Source organism: Heloderma suspectum, chromosome 1 (assembly GCF_057233095.1).
Source record: "Heloderma suspectum isolate Gila_16-S chromosome 1, 16-S_ref, whole genome shotgun sequence".
Lineage (NCBI taxonomy): Eukaryota > Metazoa > Chordata > Lepidosauria > Squamata > Helodermatidae > Heloderma > Heloderma suspectum.
The window spans coordinates 129,415,807-129,440,498 of NC_139458.1; the positions used below are offsets into that span (position 1 = coordinate 129,415,807).

The 24,692-nt window shown below is 46.4% G+C and overlaps 1 protein-coding gene across 7 annotated transcripts; it reads right to left on the bottom strand.

Moving 5' to 3' along the window:
• Nucleotides 1-1,028: 1,028 nt before the first annotated feature.
• Nucleotides 1,029-22,793, bottom strand: LOC146357853 (malignant fibrous histiocytoma-amplified sequence 1 homolog). Of its 7 annotated transcripts, XR_014792193.1 has the most exons (12): nt 22,622-22,793; nt 19,381-20,260; nt 17,062-17,353; nt 15,450-15,639; nt 14,192-14,382; nt 9,669-10,153; nt 8,444-8,601; nt 5,202-5,361; nt 4,829-4,907; nt 4,119-4,189; nt 3,120-3,220; nt 1,036-1,197 (listed from the first exon to the last, which is right to left on the bottom strand). XR_014792193.1 is itself a non-coding variant. In XM_084857106.1 (11 exons), the coding sequence occupies exons 1-11, from the start codon at nt 22,698-22,700 to the stop codon at nt 1,180-1,182; spliced, it is 2,625 nt and encodes an 874-aa protein (XP_084713232.1). In that variant the 5' UTR covers nt 22,701-22,793; the 3' UTR covers nt 1,029-1,179. The 7 variants fall into 7 exon arrangements, 5 of the variants coding, with proteins under 5 accessions (XP_084713232.1, XP_084713267.1, XP_084713241.1 ...); XM_084857106.1 differs by lacking the exon at nt 4,829-4,907 and having other exon boundaries at nt 1,029-1,197; XM_084857097.1 differs by lacking the exons at nt 1,036-1,197; nt 4,829-4,907 and adding an exon at nt 2,450-2,619.
• Between the last annotated feature and the right edge of the window lie 1,899 nt (nt 22,794-24,692).

The following is a 24,692-nucleotide window of genomic DNA, read 5'->3' on the forward strand; positions in this document are numbered from 1 at the left end:
ACTTACGGGACTTGGGATTTATCCAAACAAAGAATGTGAGACCTGATTTGTACATAAAGCTAACCCATGGTTTATTTAACCCATGAGTTGTTGAATTCTGGGTTGTCATGATGTGGCAACCCAGCTGCACTAACAATGATTTGTTAACCATGAACTACCCAGAAAAGGAACTTATGGGTTGTTGGGTTATGAACTCTGGGTTTTTAAACGATGGATTGCTGTTACATATGAGCACAGAGTCATGGGTTCATGAGTTAATTTAGCAGGCTACAGAGGTGGCAGGAAAGAGTGCTTTAAGAAGCCTAACCACTCTATCTACTAGTAGTACAGTGCTGCAGAGGCATTTTGGATACAGGAAGGGAGTGGGCAGGCAAAAGATGAGGGAAACAAAAAAGCCAGGGATTGAGAAAACACTGGTTTGTTCAATCTTCTGCTAGTAAACCCTGCAACAAACCATGGGCTAAAGAAACCATGGGTTAGTGTTATGTGCAAAGCAGGTCTAAATGTAATTCCTTAGTCACATCTCTCATGATGAAATAGCAGCTTGGGAAGCACTATGGGAAGCACTGTGAATTGAACTGGACTCCTTACATGAGCTTCCTGTTTATAAAGCTTGTTTTGATTAATCAGTTTTATTTATTAGTTTTATTTTTATGTACATTTTTTTTAGTTTTCTCCTACCAGCCCTGGTTCACTGGGAAAGGGCAGAACCAAGACTCTATTATGCTTGTGTTATTCCAGAATCTTTTCTGCTAGGTATGAATGTCTGAAAAACTTGTTTCTACTTGAGTTGTGCCCTGAAAGTTAAGTTCTAGCTCAAGACTTTTGTAGGTGGGGTCTCTTCGGGCATACTAATTTTGTTTAACTGTATACATTCCAATTAAATTGTGTACATTCCAAGTAACAAGAATTTGTGTTCAGCATGAAAGCAAATTTCTTAAGCTTTCTGTAACTTATGGTGGAAGCTTACTGAACTGCAGGACTGTGTACATGTATCTTGTACCCGTGCAAATAAACAGACATTCCACAACGTTTGAGAAGGGTTTTTTTTATTTCAACGCTGTAAACAGGAAAATACAGGTTGGACTTAAACAGTTGAACTGTTCAGCGTGGTCTAAATGTATAAGCACAGATATTCAGGAAAGATTTTGGCCTGTGACTTGTCTTGCATGGCTATTGTCATTTGTTCATGATGTTCTGCAACAAAATAGATCAGGGAATAAACTACAAAAGTGGCCATTTTGTTAAGAAATCAGATAGGTTTAAACCTAAGGGCTTCTCCACATCAAGTTTTTTATCCTGCAATTTTACTGGGGCTTCTGCTTCTGGATTCTTTGCAGGATTAAGATGAGCTCCTTCACATACACTTCTTGGTTTTGTCGGAGGATTGGCTATATCTGTAAGTTCTATATCTTTCATTATACCGCCACTAGACGGTGCTGTATAGCCCCATTTCCTCTTTACACAGACAAATTCAAACCGCTTCTTTTTATTCATAATTACTTCATAATTTCCATTTCAAATAAAGCTGTGGAAATGATCAGAAAAATGGGAGAGGCATTTAACCAATCTCAATCACAGGATAAAAACCCGCTGTGGAGAAGCTGTAAGTATTAGAATTACTGAAATGTTCAGCCTAGATCCAGCGCAAACTCATCTGCCGAAACTCTTCAATGCAAAGTCATTTGGAAGTTGGGTGGATTTAGAGGAGAGGTCGGTCCCTCTATTACTCCAACATGTAAAGTATTTTATAATGGAGGTTGCATTCAGCCTTCCAACACTTCCCCCATGATTCATTTCCTGGCTTAAGAGATGGAGGGAGTGACTTGGGCCAGGAGGGTCACTGACTACTTAGTTGAACAAGGATTTGGCCCCCAGCTCTCCATGTTCTATATCTAATCCTCTAGCCACTGGGCTACAGTGATTTTTTTTTTTTTTAATGGCCCTTCAATAGGCAGATCCAGGCTTTGGGGCTTTGATTGCTGCCCTGGATATTGTAATAGCACTGGTAAAAGGGTGAATCATCAGCTTGTCTCTAAGTACTGATTATAACTCCTGATACAAACGGTAGTATTTCCATTTCCTCCACCTAATCTGGAAAATGGATGCCTATTTTGCTCTTTGGTGGAATCCAGAGGAAAGTTAGGCCTTCTTTAAGCTTCACTTGGCATAAACAGGGCAAGAACCCACTGGTTTCAGTCATACTTTAGTGCAACTAACTTGCTCTAAATTAGGCTCAAGGGCTGTTATTTATGCTATACCCAAGACATGGATGTGAGTGGAGATGACTCCTGACACTGGCAGCAGCTCTGACATGAATGCCACTAGATCTGTCCCAAATAAACTTTAGTCAAATCTCTGAACAGGGCTGAAGCACAGCTAAGGGCTCCTTCACTTTTATCCTACGGGGAAGGCAGCTTTTATCCTGCTATTGAGATTGCTCACTTACGGAAGTTTGCAGGCCCTTTAGGTGATGTTGTGAACCTCCAGGGCATCTCCTGCACTAAATGACCTTTATTCCATTTTTTAAAAGGTCGGCGATAATGAGCTATCAAATTATTTGTGTTGCGCTTGAGTTCCCTCCGTGAAAAAGGAAAAGCCACAAGAAGAGGAGTAGACCTATGAAACAAACGGAAGACTCAGATAAGGACCCCCTCTCCCCCCCCCCACTAAGGGGGAAAAGGAAGCACACGTCAAGGGAGTCCATTGTGATCCTGCATTTAAAACGGAAGCAGAAAGCCACATTTTAAATGTGGGATTTTAGGCTGGTGTAGAGATGCTCTAAGCCTCTGCTAATTTTCACATTGATTCCAAAGGGACCTAAGTATGACTAGCTTCCGCTGGACTGGGGCCTCTACAGGAATTGTTCCCATTGTGTGAGGAGTCTTCCAGAGCAGCACTGGCATTCCTGGAGTTGGTGTGAAGGGTGCAATCCAAGTAAGTAAGCAGCTTGTGCATTATGGCTGCCACGTTGGGTGGAAGCATTGTCAGTAGTTTGGGCATGGTTGGTCATAACATAAAGCCTTTATGTTGTGCAGCGCATTCCTCCAAAGTGACTAGGCAGAACTGTAAAACCCCAAGAGCGGGGCACAATACGTAGAGCTGCAACAAACACATACCTTTCTCTCCACATGGACAGTGCTTGATCCAAAGGCAGCATTCCCATAGCTGGTGATGTAATACTGCACAGGAACCTGAAGGATGTTCTGTTCGCTTGGGACTAAAACAACAATGGTAACAATGCATAGTTATCAGGCTAGTTTTCCCCCTGCCCCTTCATTCTCTGTTTTCAAGTTCGATACTGCTATTCCAGATTAACATGCTGAAAACGAGAGCAAGCAGCAAGCAAAGGGCAACTCTGCATGCAGGCACAGAATGTTAAGATGGTAACTGCAGCAGTAACACATGAAAGCTTAGGGGACCCAGCAGGAGTGGAAGCAGGGTCACTGGGCTATACATAGAGGGCCAAAAGACCGGAAGCTCCCCTGCCAATCACTGCATGCTGCACACACCATTATCCAGTCCCTACAACTGCACTTGGGAGGCTCATCTGCCTGAAAGCATCTCTAAAACTGGGAAAGAGGGGTTCTTTTACTGTAAAAAAATCTCCAAAACTCATACAATAACAAAAAAACACACCCTCCACTACTAAAAAACCAATACTGTGATACTGCAGTAGCATTAAATATAGTAGGTCATAGTGCCTACACTCTGGCCCCAGTTCAAGACAGATATAAAAGTGCTTAAACCCACTGAAATCAATGGGTTTAAGACTTTGTAAATGATTAGGCATGATGTATAAGCACAATCTAAACACAAGAAACTACAGAAGAAGCTTGGAGTATTTAAAAAAAAAACATTATAGATCACAAAACATTTAAAAAAAAACAGCCCACATTTCAGGGTGTCTATCCTCACAAGGCAGCTCACAACGTGATCAGTGAGAAATAATACACTAAAATTCTGGATTATTATAGAATCATAGAATAGTAGGGTTGGAAGGGGCCTACGAGGCCATCGAGTCCAACCCCAGTTAAAACAGTTAAAAACAACAACATTAGAATTAATAGCAGCAGATAACACAGTCCTTAAAGACAGAGCACCATGAACAACCTCACCTTTGGGTAACAGTAGCTCCGTTTCAAACCGATAGGCACAAATTCCACATGTTTTAATTTCTTCTTTGGTCCTTTTTGGGGGAAGGGAGTAAAACAAAAAGCGCCAAGGCATCATAAATAGACTGGCAACCACAAAAGATGTTTTTGTAACCTTTAGCTCAGGGGTGGGCAAATTGTAGCTCTCCAAATGTTTTGGCCTACAACTCTCATCAGCCCCAGCCAGATGGCCAATGGTGAGAGATGATGGGAGTTGCAGGCCAAAATATCTTGAGGGCCACCAGTTGCCCACCCCTGCTTAGCTTGAAAGATTTGGGAAAAACTAGGATGCTGGAAGTGCAGAAGCCTATTCAAATCCCTGTGGACACTGCTGTGCTCTTGGGAAAGAAGTGAATCGTGAAAGGCAGAAAGGCAGAAATTCATCAGAAATGGTGTGCATTAGGCCTAATTACATACATCTTTTTATGTTAAGTGTTGGTCTTGTGGTGGGGAGACCTGGGTTTGAATCACCAGCCAGCCATGAAGCACACTGCCTGGTCTGGGACAGGTCACCATTTTTCAGCCTAGCCTACCTTACAGGGTTGTTATGAAGATAAAACAAAATATTTAAAATGAGATACATCCCCTAGGTTTAGTGGGGTTGGGGAAGACGAAGGATTCAGAGCCCTATTGACACCCTGAAGGGAAGAATCAAAACACTACCCATCACACACCAGAGGAGAAGGTATAATAAACCTGGTTCTTGAGATACTAGTTTTCAGTTAATTTGCATCTTCTTCATACCGGAGCCATCTAAAGAGGAACAAAACAGCCCCATCTGGAGTATTCGAGAGTTTTAAAAACAGACTTCAGTAGATGCAGATCGGTCCTCCCAATTAAGATAAAGAAATGTGGATGCAGAGCAAAAAGTCCTCTTTATCTGTCAGGACTCTGTTTGATATGGAGACAGATACCCTACATATGTTCTGGGCCAAGTGCCACTGTGGCTGTCACTTAAATGTTATGCTGAAGGAGTTGGTCGGTTTTGCTGCTGAAATGCTGGGAGACTGTCTGCTCTATAGGAAGAAAAGGGAAAGAGGTACACACACTGTGCTCTTGCCATCCACATCTGGCCAGACAAATTCTGCAGGGCATCCAGCTGTCCGGCAAGGTGCCTTTACACAAAGATGGAGACCAGGCCACTCCTCCAAGAGTTTATGGTTGATGGAGATTATTGTCATGATGAAGTCCCACACTAACTGGAATCCTGTAGAAGGCAACAGAGAGAGGGGACTGAAGTTTTCTGAGGTCTAGGCCAGCCTTCCCCACCTGGTGCACTCCAGATGTGTTGGTCCAAAACTCCCAGGATCCACTAGCCAGCTGTAGGCCAACACATATGGAGGGCACCAGGTGGGGGAAGGCTGGTCTAGATTAGGGGTGGGCAGAAAGTAGCTCTCCAGATGTTGTGGACTTCAACACCCAGTATGCCTGACCACCAGCTATGCTGGCAGAGGCTTCTGGGAGTTGAAGCCCCATGCATCTGGAGATCTATCTTCTGCCCACCCCTGGTCTAGGCAGTTGGCTTAAAGGGCGATGATAGTAGATGCATCTTAGATGACAGAAGCTGCTAGAAGAAAATATTTTATTTGCAGGAAAACAACTACTTGCCACTAATTGACACCTAAAAGTCTTGATGTGCTCATTATAGCATTCTTAAACGTATGTCCTGGAATGTATTTAATAGGCTAAAACAGAACTGAATAAATTTCTACCGTTAGGACATTTGGGTTTTTGTTTTATAATGTGGTCCCCAAAGCAGTGGCTTGTTCTGGCAACCATTGTTCTAAAAACATTTTATTCAGACAAGGATTTCTCCATATAAAGAAAAAAAACACATTACTGGATTAATAATGAAGCTTAAAACTGATAATGCATCAACAACAAAATGGTGGGCTGCACGATAAGGATGAGCAACACTGACCGGAAGGGGAGATACCCTGCCATTCCGCTGGTGTAATGACAGCTATATCCTATATATCAGGGGTCCAGAATGTCAGGACTAGAGGCCCGAGGTCCCATTCTGGACCTCTGAGGTTCCCCAGTCAGCCATGAGCCTTCCCCTGGCCACACCACTGATCGTTTGATGGTTTCCCAGCTCCTGTGCAGTTTTTCCCCCATTCTAAAAGGTTGAAATGCCTCTCTTAAGGCTTTGTTCCTTGCAGTGAGAGCCTTAAGCTACAGTATGCTGGCATTTTGGCCCCGCCCCCTTTGCCTTCAGCCCCGCCCACCACAACTGCAGCCCCTGAGAGCTTCTCTGAAATGGAATTTGGCCCTAGGGCTAAAAGAGGTTCAACACTCCTGCTATACATGCTCAGATCAAGAGAAGAAAAACACACAACAAGAAAATACAAAAATGGTGTAAAAATGACAGACACAGTACCAGCATCCTTAAAAACACCACCAAAGCCCACCAATTAGGAACTGTGCCGATGACGCCACCGACATGTCACACATACACACGCACACACACACACACACACACACACACAGAGAAGGTGCCAATGAATTTGCTGCAACGGGGACATTCTCCCTGGGGTTGGGAAGCAGGAGATGGGAACGTGAGGCCCACCGCGGGATATGCTCCCACTCACCTTTTGCACGGCTGCCAAAAAACAGTCATGTCAGGGCAAAAGAGAGGGAGCTCCCAGGACTCAAATTCACACTGCAAGGTCCACAAAGCAACTCTCTAACCACTCAGCCACAGCAGCAGACAAGAAGCAAGTACCTCATGGGACATTTATCTTCCCCTGGCCACAAGACCCAGGCAGAGCTGCTAGGAGCACACGGGCTGCAAGAGGAACCCTAGCTGGGTGAAACAACTCATGTTTTACACCCGGGGGTGGCAGGTTCAAATGCAGGGTCCAATTCCAGAATAGGAAAAGTGGAGGATCCCACACCAGCCACACCTGAGCCAATAAGGAGGAACACTGCATGAACCAATAGCTTGATCCCTGCAGGGATCAAAGAGCTATTTTGACCCACCCCGTTACCCTGGCAACCCATGTGACCAATTCTCCCGGTGGTCTGATATGCCAGACCTGCCCCTCCCCCACACAGTTCCTCTCTTACAATCCTTCCCCCCACAACTGACTGCCTCATATACACTGGTGGCAGCACCCCCCATCCCCATTTGTGCACCGTGGGAGGGCTTTGCCCCTCCACAGTACAGGGAACCTGAGGAGAGAGAAGCCACTGGCCCTGAGCTCATCAAACTCCAGCCTGCCCCGAGGCCCATCCTGAGGCCAGCTGAAGCCAGATCATACTAGGGTGGGGGAAAGGCATTGTGGGAAACAGAGTACTGAACTCGATGGAACATTGGTGTGATCCAGAGAACTCTTCGCGTGTTATATGGAACAAATGATGCTGCTTACATGAATCAGCCTTTTAATCCATCTAACTCAGTATTTATGTGTCACATTTCTATACCGGCCAATAGCCAAAGCTCTCTGGGCAGTTCACAACAATTATTGTCTACACACTGACTGGCAGTGGCTCTGATAGGTTTCAGAAGGAGCTCTTAGTTTAACAGCATAGAGAAGAATGAAAGAAAAAACATAGTAAACCATTTCATGTGCTCAACAGAGCAAGACAATATTGGTTCCCCACTTGTACCCAAAGGCTTGGGACCAGGTTATCTGAAGGACCTCAGACCTATCTCTACTCATACAATCCTGCCCATGCACTAAGATCTTCCACAGCGGTCCTTCTCAAGTGCCTGCTGTTAAGTTTGGTTAGTTTGGCATGCACTTGAGACAAGGCTCTGTCAGTGGCGGCCCCAAAACTGTGGAACTCCCTTCCAAGGGGCGCACGCCTAGGCCCTTCAGTAGTTGCATTTTGACAGGCCTTGAAGACCTTCCTTTTCAATGCTGCATTGAGATCACAAGTGGCTTGCATGTCCACAGCAGCCTTTTCAAGTATTGTTTACGTTTGTTTTATATATACTATTTCCGGTGGCAGCTTCTGACTCCAGTTCCAGAGGGGTGGCGATTCCATTCAGGGTTTAACGTACAACCAGCCAAAGCTATAAAGGTGCTTTCCAAGGTGCTTAACCCAGTTTGGGGATACGGTTCAGCACCTCGGATAGCACATTTAGAGTTTTGGCTGGTGGTAACTGAAGTCCAGAATGGAATCACTACCCCTCCAGAACAGGAGTCACCTGCTGCCACTGACTATTTGCACCGTGTCACACTACCTTTGTGAGGTCATAGCCCTTAAAGGCAGCTAAAAATATCTTGAACTAAATCAATGGATAAATCAATGGATAAATCAATATATAAATCAATAAATACCTCCCCTCTCCGCTGGTTTTCTGCACCTGAGTTCAATATAGCTATATCCTTTTTGGTTGTTTGCTTTGATCAGTAAAGGTTTGCCACTGCATATGAGCAGACATATCGCTTTTGCAACCCAGTGGGTTGAGAAGAAGGAGCAAGCTTTCACCATGAGCCTGGAAAGAGAGAGAGGAGAATCAGCTTTCAGATCCATTTTGGTACCCTGTATCTTTCCCCACTGTTATCGTTTCTGTTTAAGACAACCGCATATCTCTGTTTGCAAGCATGACCAATCCAGCATGAGACTGAACAGTCACTAAACCAGAGGTTTCCTAACAATTACAGCTCATCCTGTTCCCACCCCACAACACAAATCCTTCCCCCACCCCCGTTTTCCAACCCACAAATATACATACTATACATAATATATCATCCCACACACACACAAACATACTTCAGCATATTTTACAGATACACCTCAGTCTGGAATTTACAGGTAGAAGCAGCCGCACACAGAGGATATGAGTGCGGTGTGGCCCATACCATCCTCATGGCTTCCATGTGCCTGTATGATTGTATGGCAGGGGTGGGCAATTTGTGGCCCTCCAGATGTTTTGGCCTACAATTACCCTTCACCAATGGCAATTCTGATTAAGGCTGAGAACTGTAGGCCAAAACATCTGGAGGGCCATAGGTTGCCCACTCCTGCTGTATCAGGTTCATACCAGTTGGTTTATTGCTGCACGTGATCACTGCTTAGGCCAGGAATGCAGAACCTCAGGGCTGGGGGCCAAATCTGACCCTGTGGGGTTCCCCGGAATGGCCCCACTCCGTCCCCCTGGCCCCACCCCCTTTCCCCCCAACCACTGACCATTTGGTTGTTTTCCACTTTTGTGTAGTCGTCTCCCACCCCCATTCTGAAGTTGAAATGCCTCTCCTAAGACTTAGTTACTGGGAGGAAGAGCTTGAAGGTACAATATGCTGGGTTTGGGTTATTGTTTGAGGGGGGCACCCCCTTTGCCTTTGGCCCCACCCACCCCTGGAACGCGGCCCCCGAGAGCTTCTCAGAAATAGAATTCAGCCCTTGGACTGAAAGAGGCTCGGCGCCCCTTGCTTAGGCAAATCAGCCAGTTCCCATGACTACAGCCCTAGTTTAAAGGAGTATCGCAAAAGCAGAAATAGGCCAGATGTAGGCTGGTCACCTTACATGGCCTTCATGAAATCAATAGGCTGCACTTAATACCTTTGGAAGAAGCCCTCTGGGATCTCAGGGGAAAAGTACAAGCGGATATGAAGGTCCTCTACATGATCTCCTCCCCACGTTGCTGAAACCTCCTCAGTCCGGTTGAGATAGGTGGGAAATAAGTAGTGTGCGTCCTCCTCATGGCCTTGAGTAGCATCCCAGAACTCCCCAGGCACAAACTCTTTGGCTCTGGGATTTAGTCCCTCCACATTTCGGACCTCCAGGCAGATCTCAAAGTGCTCCAGCAAGCTGAAGAGTTTCCCCTTCAGGGATCTGCTGCCCGCCATTTCCTCGAAGACGTCCCCCATGCCCTCCAAGTAGAGTTGGTGCTTGAGCAAAGCTCGCATGGCTTTCTGGCACAGCATGGCTTTTGACTTAAAGGTCCACACCCAGGTGGCCTGGTCTCGGATGGTGGCGTGTTCCGCTATCAAGATGTCCACAGAGATGCTCTCCAGTTGTTGCCTCAGGCCATACCGGACAAGAGCCTAGAAAAGCAGTAGCAGAAGAATACAATCCTAAGCACACCTGGGAGATTCAGAGCTTTTCCCAAAAGGAGGTGTTGGCAGAAGATAGATTGAGATCTACTGGTAGATCTCTGGCTGGCTTGCAGTAGATTGGTAAGGGTTTCTGACTTCTAATTATTTAACAGTAACAAAAAATGCTCCCCTCCTGCTCAAGAAAGCTTAGGTGAAAAGCAGGAGTGCAATTCTGTGTAAAAGGACAGCAAGCTCCACCGTGGCACTACAAATAAATTCCCAAGCTGCTCCTTCATTCTGTGGGCATTTCTACACCAGCCTAAAATCCTGCATTTAAAATGGGGCTGCTTCCATTTTAAATGCAGGATCACCACTGACTCCCTTTACATGTGCTCCCCACCCCCGTATCTGAGTCTTCCATGATCTTTCATTGATCTCCCTCCCCTTCTTGCTGCTTTAAGTGCTTTCACGGAGGAAACTGAAGCCGAACACAATGGGGTAATTTGATAGCTCATTATCTGTGATCCATTCAAAAACGGAAAAAAGGGCATTTAGAGCGGGAGGGTCACGGCGTCGTGTAAAGCGCCTGCAAACATCCGTGAAGGAGCCATCTCAATCGCAGGATAAAAGCTCCACGGGATGAAGCCCTGGGTCTGCTCCCCTGAGCTGCCATTTTGCACTTTGGTCTTGGTGGACCTCAGGGTTCTAGTAAAAAACATAGACCCCTTCAGCCTGAAGTTTGCCCTAGGCGTCCCACTGCCTTTCAGTAAGCACATGCTGCAGCTAGCAGAGTGAAAGCAGTACGGCTCCCAGCAAAGGCACTTGGTGTACTCAGAACGAGGAGCCTCAAAAATGGCTCCTCCTTCCCAGTAGCTGATAAGCGTATGTAGCCGAGTCAGCACCCACACTTGGCTAATCCACCCTGCAGCATAACCTGCAACCCCACTGTGAGTTTCTCTATTGCAGCTTCTGGATTTATAATGTCCTGGGGCTCCACAGAACTGGTGTTCCAAAGAAGAGGGATGGGGGGCGGGGGGAGGAGGCGCATCTGTTCTCTGCTATCTCCCTTCACAGTGTGTTCATAATCCCGTTAGTCTATTGCGGCTAAAACAACTCAGTCGTGTGGCACCTTAAAGACTGACTTATTTGTTGTGGCATAAGCTTTCAGTCTACTTCACCCGATGCATCAGAAAAAAAAATCAGATGTCTTGCTCAGACTGCAGTGTCATGCCATCCCATTTGGTGGTGCAACACAATGAAGACATGAATTGTCCTGGGTGTGTGTGTGTGGGGGGCATTTCTACACCAACCTAAAATCCTGCATTTAAAACAGGGCTTTCTGCTTCCGTTTTAAATGCAGGATCACCACTGACTCCCTTTACACGTGCTTCCTTTCCCCCACCACCTTCTCCCAGCATCTGAGTCTTCCATTATCTTTCATTGATCTCACTCCTCTTCTTGCTGCTTTTCCTCTTTGAATGGAGGAAACTCAAGCGGAATGAAACAAGGGGGAAGTTTGATAGCTCATTATCTGCGATCTGTTTAAAAATGGACAAAGGCCATTTAGTGCAGGAGGGTCACAGCAGGGTCACGGTGTCATGTAAATCGCCCACAAACTTCCTTGAAGGAGCAATCTCAATCGCAGGATAAAAGCTGTGTGTGATGAAGCCCTGTGTGTCTGCTCTGTATATATGTTTGTAGCTAAACTGTTTTTTTAATTATGCATACTGCATTTTTTAGGTTTTTAATCTTTGTAAACCACCCAGAGAGCTTTGGCTATTGGGTGGTATAGAAATGTAATAAATGAAATGAAGTAAAGATCCTGGGAGAAGTCCTGGGAGAAGACCCCAGGGCGGTATCTTTTCCCACCCTGGGGTGCTCCTGTGCTCAGCTCAAGAAGCCAGCAGTGCAGTCTCCTGTAAAGCAGGGGAACCTGCGGACCTCAGGATGTTGTGGGAGTCCATCTCCAATCAGGCCCAACCAGCATGGATAACAGTGAGGCATGATGGGAGTTCTGGTCCAGCAATATCTGGAGGGCCACTGATTCCCCACCCCTGCACTCTTCAGCCTGCAATGTGAATGAGCAGGAGATGCGGTGATCTAAAGGACACCCCTGTCTTTGGAATGCGAGTGATCAGGAGTGCAAAAGTGGCATTCTTGACTCCTCAAATCAGGTTCAAACCCAGTCTAGTTAGTGACAAGAAGCTGTAATGAGAACACAGAACTACAAAAATTATCAGACCAAACTTTCCCCTTCTTGCGTAGATAAGGACATTGGGTTTTATCTGTTGGTGGCTTTGCACTACAGGAAAGCGCTTCCATCCACACCAGGCAGGGCACCGGGTTTTCACCCATCTCCCCTATGTACTGCAGCATTCCACACCATCACCCATTCTGTCGGGAAGATTGGTGGAAATCAGGTGCCCTGCCTTTCTGCTAGTGCAGGAGTGGGGTACCTGTCGTCCCACAGATACTATTGGACTCCAGCTCCTATCTACCCCAACTGGGAAGGCCAAAGGTCGGAGATGATGTGAGTTAGAGTCCAACAACATCTGGGGGACTAGAGATTCCCCACCTTTGCACTAGTGCAAAGTCAGCATTGCATAAACTCACTGCTCTTCTACATAAGGGGGAGCATGGTAGGAATAAAATAGCTCGTCCAATGGATGAACCTCAAGAAGAACCCTATATGGTTGTGGCCCAGCCTATCTTAAGGAGCGCCTCCAGCAGCACCAGACAGGCCGCTTAACAAGATCAGCCTCGGATGGCCTTCTCTCTGTCCCATCAGCCAGGACAGCTAGACTGGTGGGGACGAGGGAGAGGGCCTTTTCTGTGGTGGCCCCCACTCTGTGGAACTCCCTCCCTAGGGAACTCCGTCATGCCCCCTCTTTAATGAGCTTCCGTCGTGCATTAAAAACGTGGCTGTTCAGGCAGGCATTTGGGGTGGGTTAGGGTATTTTAGAAAATGTTTTTATTGTAGAATTTTATTGTTTTAAACTGTTTTATTGTATGTCGTACATCGCCCAGAGTGGCTGGGTGACCAGCCAGATGGGCGATTAATAAATTTAATAATAAATAAATAATAAATTTAATAATAATAAAAATAAAAGAACCATTTCATTTTTTTTAATTAACAGAAAAAATAATAATCCAAGGAAGCCAGTATTTAAAGTGCTATCTACTGCAGCCCTCCACACCATTTCCCATTCTCCCCAAACCTTGGGAGCAGCTCTCCAGTGGGCTGCAGTGGGTAGGGGAGATTGGCAAAAAAATAATAATGCAAGGAAACCAGTAATTAAAGTGCCATCTCCTTGCCCCAGCCAGCCCCAGGACTGACATGCAGGCAATGTAGAAATTATTCACTATGGCTAGACAGCCATAGGATATGTGTTTTTCCAGGAACTGACCTTCCCCACTTCCGTGCTGCCTCACAGGCAGCGTGGAACAGCTCTGCGTTCCACGCTCGGAAGAGGAGCAGCCAAAACAGGGCGTTCTGGGGGGCATTCCGTGGCAGGGAAGGCAGAAATGCTGGTACAACACATCGTATGTGTCGTCCAGCAGCCTCCTCCCCCGCTCTGCCTTCCCACAGCTAGACAGCCGAAATCGGCTGTCTAGCCGCAAATGCAGGGCAGGAGGAGTGTAGAGGGAACAATCCCCTCCGTGCTTCTCCTGCCTGCACTGGATAGGCGGTCACCTCCGAGTTCAGAAGTGGCCGCCTGTCCCCATAGGATTGTGCCCTAAGAGGCTATTCATCACTGCCCCCCTGCCATTGCTCAACAGGAAGCAATATATCAGGCTGATTGAATTTACAAGGGGGAAGCTTTTAATTAATGTTGTTGGGAGCCTTTGCTCAATGGAACTTACTTGTAAGGAAATATGATGGGGGGATTTGGGCCACGAAGAAGGGCATGGCTGAACAACACATTGCAGTATTACATGTTTCTGTGGAACCTCCATTTTAATTCTACTTCCAGCTTAATGCAGAAAAGCAGTGCCCCAGCAGTGCTAACGGCTGTGTGGAAGCAGCCAAGGGCGCCTGGTACTCACTTTGAATAGGGTTATCAGAATGGCTGGACGCAGAAACACTGTGCTTTCCAGCTGCTTGACTTCTTCATACCACACAATTAGTCCAATCCGATGAAGGTATCTCAGGATGTCCTGCAAAAGGTCTCTCTCCAGGTGGGTCAAGTGATCCTGGCAGGAAAGCTCACTATGTAAGAGACCAAGATCCATCATACCTAAAGGATCAGAACAAGACTTGTTGATAGCTACTACAAGAGATCCAATCTAGCCAGTCAGCCTCAGCACATTTTCTAAGAAGTACGTTCTATTGAACACAGTGAGACTTACTTTGGAGTAAACATGTTTAGGATCAGGCTACCTGTAAGTGAGCAGAATCAGAGGATGGACAATAAACATGGTTGCTATTACTAATTGATAAGCACATCCTAAACCAGGAGTCGGGAACCTGTGGCCTTCCAGAAGCTGTTGGACTCCAATTCCCATCGGCCCTAGCCAGCACAGCCAATGGTCAGGGATAATGGGAGTTGTGGCTCAACAAGACCTGGAAGGGAGGGGCACAGGTGCCCACTCCTGTCTAAACTAAGGTAGTTCCTCCAGCAGGTTAAAAAGCCACCTTGATCTCTGGAATTCTATTATAGATGTGGGAATGTGAAAAACAAGGAAATGCTTCCATGGGGCTCACCCATTTTTTTTCCTGTTGCGTAACATGCCCAATTGTGTTATAGATGCCTAAAATGGAGAAGGTCTCTCCATATCAGAAAGTATATTAAAAGGGATCCTTCCCTCTCTTTCCAGTGTTTTCAGCCCAGCCAGTGAACTTTTTATTTAATATGCTTTATAATTAGACTATTTTGCTTTATTCGGATTGTTATGCTTATCGGATTGGCACCTGCCCTAAGCTTTCAGGATGGCTACAAATTTAAGCAAACTTGACTTGTGCACAGAGCAGCAGCCCATCTCAAGGCCAACCCTCCACCTATTGCCACATCCACTTTTAAAGCCCAAAACTGGCATTCAAGGGGGGATGTCAGTTCTCTCCAAGGACTTTAGGAGCCATAATTCCCCCGCCCCCCAACACACACACACACACACACACCCCCACACCCACCCTAGATGTTTATGAGCTGGCTGTAGTTACTGTTTATAGTGAAATACACTCTACACATGTTCAGAAAGATTCTGTTCTGTCTTATTACTTCACCTATTCAAGGGATAAGATCTGATAAAAGGAGGGGGGAAGGACAGGAGAGCTACGAAACGCCCATCGATAACATTTACTTGCCATGCTCTGCCACCTCTTCATTTTTTTGCACAATATCCACAATTGCAGCTTCTACTTGTTTATAGATAGGAGGAAGCACTTGGACAACATTAGGGAATATTTCTTCATTCCTGACATGCTCCAAAATTATGTTTTCAAGGGTCTTAATATCCTGGTAATCCATGCAATTGACAGGAACAAGGTCTAAAACCTGGAGGGGAAAATGCACACACACAAAAAGAACAACATTTGGAACCGTTGGCAAGCAAGCAATAGAGGCAGATGGTTGAAGACTCGGCTTGGCAGCTGGCTTTTCTGGAGGCCTGCTTCAAGAGGGGAGTGTGACAGTCCAAGGTTATGCACGGTGTGGAGAACGTGGGGGGAGACAGTGAGAGAGAGGATGTTCTTCCTCTCTCATAGACTGTGGAAGCCATCCAGTGAAAATGGACGACGGGAGATTCAGGTCACAGGAACTAATTCTTCACACCATGTGTAAATTAACTTATGGAATTCACTGCTACAAGACACAGTGTTGGTCACTAGCTCAGATGGCTTCAAAGGGGGATTAGATAAATTCAGGGAGGATGGATCAGTCTTTCCATAGTTATTAGCCATGATGGTTGCAGGCAACCTCCAGGTTTAGGGGAAGTGTGCCTCCAAATACTAGCTGCTGGGGAGCGGCAATGGGAACAATGCCTTTATCAGGCCTGGCCCTGCCATTAGGCAGAGTGAAGCAGTCGCCTCAGGAGGCAGATGCTGGGAGGTGGCAGCAAGGTGTTGGAGGAGTGACCTGTGTGCCATATGGCCTCCTCTGTGCCCCCTAACTTAGCCTGCTGCCTTAATTAGTGCAAAAGACAGACATCTCTGCCAGTCCAGCTGAATTCTGTACATGGAACGGGAGGGGCCGTCATCTTGTTCTTCGCCTCAGGCAGCAAAATACTTTGGGCCAGCCCTGACCTTTATTGTCCTGTTTATGGGCTTTCCAGAGGCATCTGGTTGGAGGAAGGTGGCTGGACTAGATAGATATTTGGTCTGATCCAATAGGGCTCACCTCATGTACTTAAGGTTCCATGTTCCACTCCTCAAAACGGCCAAGTGCCACTGCTAAAGATGCTGCTCCTCCATGCCCCAGTTCTACCTATGGAGTAGATTGGCAATTTGGAGGCCAGATGGCACCACTCAGAGGGCCAGATCTGGCCCAGGGGCCAGTAGTTGCTGACCACTAATTTAAGATAAGTAGTAAATTACTTATCAGGTGAAATACATTCCAGTCCTGTTGAGCAAATCTAATGGAGTTGTTCTCCAGCATTTCCTGTTTTCTATACGGCAACATTAAAACACCAAAATCATTGAGAGCAATTGTAGCAGAAAATATGTATGTGAACACTCTCTAGAGTGATCTAAATCTTCAGAATGTGTGCATATATTTACTTTCTGCTGTAGTTAGATTTGCTCAACAGGGCTGGAATGTGTTTCACCTGATACTTAATTTACCACTTAGCTTAAATTAGTGGTCAGCAACTGCTGGTCTCTGGGCCAAATCTGGCCCTCTGAGTGGTGCCATCGGGCCCCCAAATTGCAAACTTATTCTATAGTGCCGTGGACCCCCTAAATAAACCCCCATATTCCTCACCGTAAGGGTACAATTCTCCATTTCCTTCAGTCTATTCCATTGGTCCACATAAAACTCAGATTCTTCATTATCCTCCAGGTTAGCAATGAGATGGGCTAAGTTGGTCTTTCTCTCCTCCAGCATGGCTCGGATCTTGAGCATGATATCCTCTTTCTTTTCTTCAACTTCCCCCATGCTGCAGGCATCTACATGAGTTCCAACGGGAAGGACCACAGAGTTCGGCACTCGCATGAAGAGGTTGTTAATCCAAAAGCCAACAAGTTCCTCAAAGGAATCATTGCTAAACTGGTACCTACAAAAATAGAAGCTCTAGATCAGGGGTGCGGAACTTCAGGAGGGGGGCCAAATCTGGCCCACCTGGGGTTCCCCATAGGGCCCTGGCCCCACCCCCTTTTCCTTAACCACCATTGCTTCATGTTTTCCTGGCTTTTGTGCAGTTTCCCCCCCTCCCATGCTATAAGGCTGAAATGCCTCTGCCAAGGCTTAGTTACTGGAAGAAACAGCTTTAAGCAACCATATGCTGGTATTTTGGCCTCACCCCTTTTGTCTTTGGCTCTGTCCCTTTGCCTTCAGCCTTGACCACCACTGGAATGTGGTTCCCCCAGAGCTTGTCCAAAATTGAATTCATCCCTTGGGCTAAAAGAGGTCTCCCCCACCCCGATCACTCAGAGCCTCAGCCAGCTGCCCCGCCGTTGTGTGGCTAGGCAAATGCAGCTAGATGAAACTAACACCGACAGCTCACATACAGATATTAAGAACTGATTTCCGCTGTGAGGAAAGTTCTACTATTCCCAGTTTGCAGAAGGGCAGCTGAGGTGCGCTGCTCGTGAAAACAGGGCCAGCCCCAGCCTCTAGCATGCCCTCGGCAAAGTGCTGCTGATGGCCGTCCTGCGTGCACACCCCCTGGACACCCCCTGCCCCACCACCGCTGTGCCAGCCAGCCCTCCCTCCTTTTCTTCATTTTTAACTGGAGGCAGCAGTGCAGGGGCAGCAGCGTGCAGGGATGGGGGCGGCTACTCCCCCAGTTCTCCTCCTCCTGGCCTGGCTGGCCCTGCTGGCAAAAGGAAGTGCAACAGCAGCTGGCCAGCCAAACCTGCAGGGCGTGTGCTGCGCTGTTTTAAAATAGAACGTTCAAACCTTACGTTTCAAGTCGCGGCCATCTGAGCCAATCAGATGCTGCCATGGGGGGAGGGACTGCCAATGAGAGTACTGAAGAGCTGAAGGGGTGGTCTTTTCACCACTCCTGCGCCCTCACTGGCTGTCCCCTCCAAAGGCAGCATCTGATTAGTTCAAATCGCTGCTACTCCAAACCCAAGGTAAAAGAGTTCTGTTTCAGAAGGGAGTGGCATGGGCCCTGTGGTTGCAGGCCCACCCAGCAGGCTGCCACCTGCAACTCTTCCTTTCACCGGCGGGGCTGGATAGGAGAGGGGACAGAGAGAGGAAGAGGAGCCTCCACCATAGTAGTCAGGCCCTGGCAGCAGCTGCAGCAGGCTCAGGCCTGGGCCCTTTTCAGACTCTGGACCCTGGGCAGCAGGCTTCCCATACCAACCCTTGAAGCTGGGCCTATGTATAGGCAGCAGATTGTTAGTTATTCATGTACAATTGTATTTTTACTGCCAGGAAGGGGGAGAGGTGCTTGTGGGATTTTCTGCCTCAGCTGCCAAAATAATCTGACTGGCCTTGGGCACAGTGCACCTTGACTTGGGGCAGAGGAGTATGTGCTGCTCCACCTGAGGCAGACATATCTCTTGGGCTGGCCCTGATAAAGTGATCAGTAGTGAACTTTATTTCTGTGAACTGCCCAGAGAGTTTTGGCTATTGGGCGGTATAGAAATGAAATGAATGGATGAATGAATGAATGAATGAATGAATGAATGGTGGTGAAGCACTTGCCCACAATGACATCTCATTGTACAGGGATATCCAGAAGGGAGAGAAGAACTATAGTTTCACTCAGGGAATAATGGCACTCTGCACATGCACAGATGCATTTTTTAACTTGAAAAGGGAGCAATGAGGAATAGCCCACTGGATAGTCCTCCTTTCAGCTTGGTTACATTTTTCTCTGAGAGCTGAATTGGACTCCAGACTAAGACCTGAGATAGGAGAGGCATTTCAACCTTTAGGGCAAAAACTGCACAAAGGCTGGGAAACCACCAAATTACTGGTGGTTGAGGGTAAGGGGCTGGGGCCAGAGAAAGGGGGTGTGGACATCTAGGGAACCCCTGATGACCAATTTGGGGCCCCAGGCAGGCTAGATTTGGCCCCCAGGCCTAAGATTCTTCCTCGAGTCCACAAGGTAAGTAAGACAACACTTACTGCTGAAAGTTAATGACCAAGATGACCAGTGCCTGTGGGGTGATGAACATGTGGTGTGTCATATAGTATTCCAGTTGACCAGCGAAGTCCCAAAAGAGAAAGATGAAGCCTTGGATGTGGAATTCACTGATCTCAATCCCAACTGTCCGCTCTTCCTCTGACATTCGAACAATTTGCCTTTGCATCAAGCTTTTGCAAATGGTTGATTTCCCGGCTAAAGATGTCCCCAGGAACATGGTCTTGACTCGCCTGTCTTCCTCAGCTTGGCAGTGCTGGAGCTGGTTGAAGTAGCTGATGATTTGCCCAATGCCTCCAGCGCAGACGTCATACGGAGGCTCCCTCAGCGGGTTTCCGCTGACTTTGAATGTTTTCAGTGGGAGTTCTCTGAACATCTTCATGGGAAGCCGGCGCAGCATATTATTCTGCACAGAGAACTCTTGCAGGCTTCTCAGCTCCAAGACCACCAAAGGGATAGCTTGGAACAAGTTGGTGGACAGGTTGAGGTACTGGAGACTGCTGCTGCAGGCTACCAGGTCCTTTGGAAGGTCATCTAAGCGGTTGTTGTTCAGCCGTAGATGTTTTAACTTTGGAAAACAGGAAAAGACCCCTTCTGGGATAATCCAAATTTGGTTCTGATTGAGCTCCAGCTTCTCCAGATGGACCAAGTTCCTGATTTCCTCTGGGAAGTCTGTGATATTGTTTTTAGACAAAATCAGCTTTTTCAGGTTACAGAGGCTTGAAATCCCAGTGAGGTGTTTCAGCTTGTTCCGGTCCAAATTCAAGCTCTCCACATTGCTATTTTGCAGGACTGCAAGTGGAAGCACTCGGAGCCGAAGTCTGGAGAGTGTCACTTCACTTGGGCAGCCGTCTTGCCCTTGACCTGGTGAACAGAGAGCACAAGACGTTGTCATCTATCATGTATCATTAAGAGGACTCCACTTAATGCAAGCTTAAAACAACATTTTGTGCAGTCTCTTGCCTAGGACAGATAAGCATTATTTCCAGGCACTCAGCTTGCTGGATATACATAAGGATGTACAAATTTTGTAAAATCTGTTCCATCCACTTTTCGTGGATTGTCAGGTGCCTTTCGTTCCATTGTCTGCTCATTGGCAGAATTGGATTTTTTCCAATTTCACAAATGTGTGCAAATTCGTATTTGCAAAAATGTGCAAATGCCCCACAACATGCACAACCCACTCGCCCCCATGCCCATTTTCATGCTTTAGCTTATGGGGGATATGCATACTTTCAGCTGGTATTTTTTTATTGACATGTTATTCTACAACTAAATTTGCGTAAAATTCTGGAAAGTTTAACAAAACAGTCCACAAGTCCACATGACTCGGGAAAAGCTGGTTTGCTACGGAATCCGCAGGTCAGATACATAGCAATCTGAACGGATTTGATTCTGTTGTGGATTTCTCCAACATCTTTAGATTTACAGCTTTAAATGTTTTACTCCGTGCCATCAACACAAAAGTAACAGTCCTCCAACTTTCAATGCAATGCTAAACATGCTTACTAGGGAGTAAGCCTCAAGTTGTGAAATACTGTTATTATACGCATCTGCTGTGGATATGGAAGTGAAATTTCCTCTAGACTTTTTTGTAGTTAAAACATGTTTCTTGATGGAGGGGGGCAGGAGGAGACAGAGTTTAGAGAAGGCAACCAGTGAAGGAGCAAGCTGGCAAAAAGCAGCTAGCAGCCCTCACAAGGGCATGCTGGTTTTTGGGAATGGGGGGACTTAAATGGCTTTGTGGTATTAAATGTGCCTCATTTTTGTTCTTGAAGTGTCAGCCAGAGCAGTGTATGTGTGCATTTGGTGATGCTTGGGACCGTGGCACACAGGAAGCTTTAGCCTTCCTGCCCTGATGTAAATCCCCCCCTCACAAATTGGTTGTTAGCTCCAAAAGAAAAGCGTCTACTGGAGGCAATGGACACGCCCCTCCTGGGGCTAAGCAGGTTGGGTGCAGGAGGCTCTTTTAACTGGGATTATGGCTTGAGGAAAAAAGGGTTAAAGCCCCACTCCCTGTGTGCTGCGGTCCCAGTCCTAATCCCACTTCCTCACCCTGCCACGCAGCAGGGTGAAGTGACCTGCTTCAAATGGCACTAGGCGAAGGCAGCAGTTGGTGTCCGAATGGTGGCGCAAGGATTTTTACAGTGCTTACCCCGACTGGGCGGGTGGGGGCGGTATGACATTTGGGCTTTGTTTCAAGCAGCAAAAATGTCTCGGGCCAGCACCGCCTACCGCCTGAAGAAGGAAAATGGGCAGGCACATTAAATGCTTACCTAGAGGCATATCTAGTTTGGCCCCAAGTGCTCCCACGTGCTCATCATGTATTTGATAGGTATCACACACCTGCCTTCCCCAACCTGGCACCCTCCAGATGTGTTGGACCACAACTCCCATCAGCTCCAGCCAGCATAGCCAATGGGCAGGAATCATGGGAGTTGTAGTCCAAAATGTCTGGAAAGCACCAGGTTGCCTACCCCTGCCCTACATCATCTCTCACTTGAATACCAAACTAATGCAAATAATAAGACCTTATGTCCAAATTCGAAACACATTATTTGGAAGAAAGACCCACTGATTTCAACATAAAGAGCATATGCAAAAGAATCACACACACATACAGACAGGAACAGTGCATGCAGTTGGGCCTTTCTCTGATCTTTTGTATGCCACAGCTACTGTAGCTGAAGAGGCAAGCCATTCTTCAGCTTAAAAACAGCTTGCCTCTTTGGCTGTCAGAGGATCAAGAGAGACATTATTTTAAATGTGTGTCTAACAGCTATGTCTTTTCATATTTAGAGTAGCTGCAGAGTCCCCTGTCTAGACCTTAAAAGCCTCCTACCCCCATGCCAGGGTCCCGAACTGGGACAGGGGCCCTGTGCCTCCCCTAAAGTAAAAATAAGGATGGGGAAGATATAGCTGCTAAACACACATTTAAAGTAATGCCTCTTTTGGCCTAGAGAAAACTACAGCAAGATATTTGGAGGAAGCTCCAATTCCATGCACAGCCCATGCCCAAGCTTTTATGCAGTTCCTTTTGTTCATCATTAATACTTTAAAGATGGGGGTTTCTGCCCCTCATCCAATTTGAGGCACAGTGTTACAATGCCAGGTAGGTTCAGAACCCTTGGGCATCTGCCAGGGCCCACTGGCAGCTCCCTTCCATTATCTTCTTTCCCCACTACAAGCAGCAGCAATCGACAGGAATCAAACATTGGTACTCACTAGATCCATGCCAGGCCATGTTTCTGTCCCTATGTTCCCTATTTAGCAGGCAACAGCTGTATCCTTCCGTGACACCCATCTGCTTTCATTTCCTCAATTCTTTTTTGTTAAAGCTTTTAACTCCACCTTCTCCTTCCCACAGTCCATTTCAAAATACCACAAGACAACTACACTCCCAGCCTTGTAAAAGACATGTAAAATAAAAAAAAAAGAACTGGGTACTCCATATGAAGCAGAGTCGAAGTCTCAATGCAGTTTAAAATGATCCGTCATTTCTCAATAAATGGTGCAGATGAAGTTGGAAAACAAATGATTCCTCCACATTCCCAGGTATGGCACTGTCCTTTCTTAAGGTGGCAGATTTGCTTTAAATCTATTGATCTCCACTTTCAGTTAATGCCATCTGTTTATCTGGAAGAGAGGCATGCAAAGACTGCTGTATATAGTCCTTTGTGGCCTTCCTAGAAGGTTATCTGTTGCAGTGCCTGTTATACATCTCCCCTAGACAAAAGTTGTTGTTTTTAGAATTTCTGGAAAGCATGTCTAACAGAGGAAACCGAAGATTTGTTATTTTTTTTGCTAGTAGGGTCAAACATCTTGAGCACACTTCGGGAGAGAGCGGAGGACAGGAAGGCGTGCTATGGTCCATGGGGTCACGAAGAGTCGGACATGACTTAATGACTGAACAACAAGGGTCAAACTCCTACTCCTAAGGTAGCCCCCTTTGCATTGGTAGTACAAGAGGCAAAATAAAATTGCTGCACAAAATATGGTTAAGTATTATGGAGACCATCTTATGCAATGGTTTATAGGTCAGTCCAACATCTGATGATTTTATTAGTCATTTTACTCTGTAAACTTCATAGATCGTTTTACGTTTTGTGTATTGTGCATTATTTGCTGCATTGCAAGCCAAAAAAATGTGTGACCAGTGGTCAAAAGCGAATAAAAAAGATACTGAACTTAATGATCATCCCAGCATTGCAGGGGTGGCAGCAGAGAATGACAACAGGATTGTTGGCATTAGAAGATCTCCTCTCAACATATACATCTCAAGAACATGGGCTCATGTTTTGGTCATCCTCAATCTAGAATTCCAGTTTAAATAAATTTCAATGTTAATAGAAGAGCTGATGCTGTCTTTTTATGAGGCCTCGAGACAAAGCAGAGGATAGCTAGGTCTACACTGAACAGGTCTCCAAGTAAGGGCCAATTTAATTTCACCAAGGTACGGCACCATCCTGTGCATATTTGCTCAGAACTATGACCCACTGAATCAATTGCAGCTTACCCAACAAAAGATCAATTTGAAGTGTCAAAATCATAGCAAGTGAAATCCTTATTTCCCATTGAAACATTTTACCTTGTTATCAACTTGCTCAAAAGGCAAGGGGAGTGCTTCAGATGCAGCCACGAATCCCAGCACGATGCAATAGCTACACATCACGTATCAAAGAGGATGGAAAGAGCACAGCAGAGCTACCAGGGTTCGTTCTGTTTCCCACCCATTGCTTTTTCTTTCTTTTCTGAGTGGCAACAAATCCCAAAATAACTTGTGGAAACAGCTTTGGACTCTCCCAACCCCAGTGACCTGCCAGATTGTTGTTTTTCCACCACCACTAGCTGCAGAGAAACAATTTCTCTGGAGATCACTGACAGGCTAAATCTTCCCCATCCCTGCGCACCGGTGTGTGTGCGTGTGTGTGCGCGCGTGTGTGTTGTGTGTCAGGTATGGGGTGTGTGTTGTGTGTCAGGTATGGGGAGTGTGTGAGAGAGGGGAGTGTGTGAGAAAGGGGTGTGAGTGCACTGACGGATATATGTGTGTGCCCCAGCCCAATATCCAACACTGGATGTGGCCCTTGGGAGCAAAAAGGATGTGCACCCCTGAGCTACGGGAAAACTAAATTAAATATAAATACATTTTGAGGGTACACAGGTGAGTGTGGGGCAGAATATAAACATGACTAAAAGGTATTCCAAGTTATGCCGACAGGACTGGACATTTTGAACACACATCCTGGAAAACAAGTCCCAGTAATGTCAGTGGAACTTGCTTACAAGCATCTGAGAG

Coding starts and splice junctions, on each gene's coding strand:
- LOC146357853 (XM_084857097.1), bottom strand. CDS start 22,700: ATGGGTGTCACGGAAGGATACAGCTGTTGCCTGCTAAATAGGGAACAT. Junction 14,383..15,449: donor TGAAGAGGTGGCAGAGCATG/GCAAGTAAATGT, acceptor CTGATCCTTTAG/GTATGATGGATCTTGGTCTC. Junction 2,620..3,119: donor CTGTCCATGTGGAGAGAAAG/GTATGTGTTTGT, acceptor TTTGTTTCATAG/GTCTACTCCTCTTCTTGTGG.